The sequence below is a fragment of the Limulus polyphemus genome, unplaced genomic scaffold (assembly GCF_000517525.1).
Source record: "Limulus polyphemus unplaced genomic scaffold, Limulus_polyphemus-2.1.2 Scaffold598, whole genome shotgun sequence".
In the NCBI taxonomy this organism is placed as follows: Eukaryota; Metazoa; Arthropoda; class Merostomata; order Xiphosura; family Limulidae; genus Limulus; species Limulus polyphemus.
The window spans coordinates 89362-93282 of NW_013666208.1; the positions used below are offsets into that span (position 1 = coordinate 89362).

At 38.7% G+C, this 3921-nt stretch overlaps 1 protein-coding gene across 2 annotated transcripts in view; it reads left to right on the plus strand.

Moving 5' to 3' along the window:
- Positions 1 to 3921, plus strand: part of LOC106459365 (SEC14-like protein 3) — a 63385-nt gene that overhangs the window by 17062 nt on the left and 42402 nt on the right. Inside the window, exons 4-5 of one of the 2 annotated variants that reach the window (XM_022385839.1) lie at positions 1967 to 1972; positions 3186 to 3248. In XM_022385839.1, coding sequence (XP_022241547.1) covers positions 1967 to 1972; positions 3186 to 3248 — 69 coding nt within the window. Of the gene's footprint in view, positions 1 to 1966; positions 1973 to 3185; positions 3249 to 3921 lie in introns of those variants that run through there. The other variant, XM_022385838.1, reaches the window with a different exon arrangement.

Below are 3921 nucleotides of genomic sequence, written 5' to 3' on the forward strand. Positions count from 1 at the left end.
ACTCTTGGACTACTCTTTTACCAACGAATAGTGGGATTGACCGTCACATTATAACGCCTACACCGCTGAAAGGGCAAGTATGTTTGGCGGGATGGGAATTCGAACCCGCGACCCTCAGATTGCGAGTCGAATGCCATAACCACCTGGCCATGCCGGGCCATGTAGTCATGTGTATTATTGGTTGTAAACGAAAGACTGCTGTAAGTGGTAATGCGTAGTACCGATTGTAAACGAAACAATGCTGCAAGTGGTAATGTGTAGTACCGGTTGTGAACGAAACAATGCTGCAAGTGGTAATGTGTAGTACCAGTTGTGAACGAAACAATGCTGCGAGTGGTAATGTGTAGTACCGGTTGTGAACGAAACAATGCTGCAAGTGGTAATGTGTAGTACCGGTTGTAAACGAAACACTGCTGCGAGTGGTAATGTGTAGTACCGGTTGTAAACGAAACAATGCTGCAAGTGGTAATGTGTAGTACCAGTTGTAAACGAAACACTGCTGCGAGTGGTAATGTGTAGTACCGGTTGTAAACGAAACAATGCTGCGAGTGGTAATGTGTAGTACCGGTTGTAAACAAAACACTGCTGTGAGAGGTAATGTGTAGTACCGGTTGTAAACGAAACACTGCTGCGAGTGGTAATGTGTAGTACCGGTTGTAAACTAAACACTGCTGCAAGTGGTAATATGTAGTACCGGTTGTAAACGAAACACTGCTGCGAGTGGTAATGTGTAGTACCGGTTGTAAACGAAACACTGCTGTGAGAGGTAATGTGTAGTACCGGTTGTAAACGAAACACTGCTGCGAGTGGTAATGTGTAGTACCGGTTGTAAACGCAACACTGGTGTGTGTGGTAATGTGTAGTAGCGGTTGTAAACTAATGAATGTACGTGTGGAAATGTGTAGTAGAGATTGTAAACTAAAACTGTTACTTGTGGTAATGTGTTTTATGTTTACTTACAATTAGAATGAATGTAACTATCCTACCAAAAGTCATGAGACACGGGTAGATGAATAAAACGTCTTTATGCGCAGAAATTAATAGCGTGTTGTCCCGCCTTTGGCCTTAATGACTGCTTCAATGCGTAGTAGAAAACTGTCTACTAATTTCTGGTATAAAGCTGGTGGTATTATGCTCCAGTTCTCCTTTAAAGCATTAGTAAGCTCCACTACTGAAGAGGGCAATATTGGCCTTGCCCTAATTCTGTGTTCCAGTTCATCTCTTCAAACCTTGCATTCACTATCCTTGCTGTGTGACATGGAGCGTTATCATGTTGGAAGGTGTAAGGTTCGGTACCATAAAATTGACACAATGTATGACTCAGCATTTATGGATCCATGAACTGCGACCAGTGGATCTCGTTCACACCACGAGAAGCACCCTCCAGACCATGATACTGCCACCTCCAAACTTTACTGTTGGGATAACACACTCAGTTAATAAGCGTTCTCCAGGCATCTTCCATGCCCAAATACCTCCATGAGACTGGAAGAGCGTGTAGCGTGACTCGTTGCTCCACAGGACCGATCTCCATTGATCTACGGTTCAGGTTTGGTGTGCCTTGCCCAATGCTAATCAAATGGAGTGCATTTGTTTTCTTATCAACGGCTTGTGGGCTGCAGCTCTTCCGTGAAAATACATGGCATGCAGCTCTCGACGTGTCGTAGAAACACTTGTAGGACTGTCTGTGGCTGCTCACATCTCCAAACACAGATTCTCTAGGGTCTGACGGCGAGATTAGGTAACCAGCCTTCTCAAGGCGCGTCGGCTCCTGTCAGTCAATATTTTACGCCTATCTGGTCGTTTCTTCAGCACGTTGCCAGTTGTCGACATGGGAATGTTTAATTGTTGCGCAATAGCACGTACAGACATTTTTCACAAATGACACCCAACTCTCCCTCTGAAACTCTGATAGCTCTTTCCGCATACTCATCGTTCGGCGTACAAGTTCGAAATGACATCCAAGCGAACCGTTGATCACCTTTATATTTTGTCGTCACACCCATTTTCCTGCAATCAGATGTGTGTCCCATGACTTTTGGTAGGACAGTGTATATTAAGTCGTTGTTGTGACAATACTTTTAGGAGAAACATGTCTTTCATAGACGGTTTATTACTCAGTAGTTTTTGAGTCAGGTAGGCTTACATCAATAAACCCCCAACATGTAAAGAATTAGTGGTTACAATAGTGTGATACTTTATTATGTAGACCATACCAACATTAATATGGTACTTTAGAGTGTAATAAACGATAGGTATCTGTTGTAACACACCGTCTTTCGTACAGTTTTCAGATAGCTGTAGTAACTTTTACTGTCAGTTATAATACGTTAATGGTTCATACAACTTAAAAGTCAAAGTTATTAAATAATTGTAGTAACACTTACTATCTGTTGTAACACACCGTGTTTGGTAGAGTTATCAACTAGCTGTAGTAATGCTTGCTGTCTGTTGTAATACGTTATTGGTTCGTACAGCTTTGAATCAAAGTTATCAAATACGTGCATTAACACTTACTGCCCGAATATATTATGACTGAAGTTACTTAACAGCTGTTGTTTTATGTTTAGAATAGTTTACAACCGAATGTTTTAAGTGATTGTAGCAATATTTAATGTATAATTTTTTTAAACTAAAGCTGACTTAATAAAACCCCTACATTACTGGCTTCCTCATTGGCAAAGCGAATAGAACCAGAATTTCTAATCGTAAAATGTTACTGTATTGTATAGTCATAAAAGTAGTATTTTAAGCTAGCTAAAAGAAAGGTAGGATAATGAAGGCTGAAATTTATTTAATCATAAAGCTTTCGATAGACAAAGGGGGAAAGCCAGTAATGTAGAGATTTTATTCTCCATATAAAGTCGAGACAGTCTACTATGTGATCATCAGCCGATCAAGTGATACGTCCACTTCCATCCCTATCTTATTTGGTTCCTTTTATTTCAAGTTCAGTAGCCAGCCCTACATAGCTTTTTTTAGCGATAATCTTTCCCCTAATTCTTGTAATTCTAATAAGGCATTGTGTCCAATGCAATTCACAACAAAGAATTTTAGCTAACTGTAAAATTGCTTTGTTATTAAAGAATTTATATAAATAATTATTGTTTCAAAACAATGTTTGAGTCATAATGGAAAGTTGTTGTTTTTTCACATCACCAGAAAAATCCTGTTTTTTTTTTCAGAGTATTTTTTGGAGAAAGCAAATGGATGTCGAGTTTTTAAGAGAAGATTATGAACCGCCTGACGTGTGTATTAATTATTTTCTTACGTTTTCTATTTATAGCTTTTCTAAAATTATACAAATATATACCAAATGGGTTAATTTAAAAAGGTTTAACTGTAAAAAATAACTTTAATGATGAGTTACATATTAACTACAAACATAGTTAATTCCTGATTGATTGGTTTGTTTTGAATTTCGCGCAAAGCTACACCAGGGCTATCTGCGTTAGCTATTCCTAATTTAGCAATGATAGGCTAAAGGGAAAGAAGATAGTCAACCCCACCCACCGCCAACTCTTGGGGTACTCTTTTGCCAACGAATAGTGCGATTGACCGTCACATTATGACGCCCCCACAGCTGAAAGGGCGAGCATATTTGGTGTGACAGGGATTCGAAGTCGCGACCCGCAGATTGCGAGTCGAGCGCCACAACCTAACCTTGATTGAATTAATTATAGAAATTAAAATTATAAACAGCTAAAATGGGATTGTAAAATAACATCATACAATACAACCTAACCTTGATTGAATTAATTATAGAAATTAAAATTATAAACAGCTAAAATGGGATTGTAAAATAACATCATACAATACAACCTAACCTTGATTGAATTAATTATAGAAATTAAAATTATAAACAGCTAAAATGGGATTGTAAAATAACATCATACAATACAACCTAACCTTGATTGAATT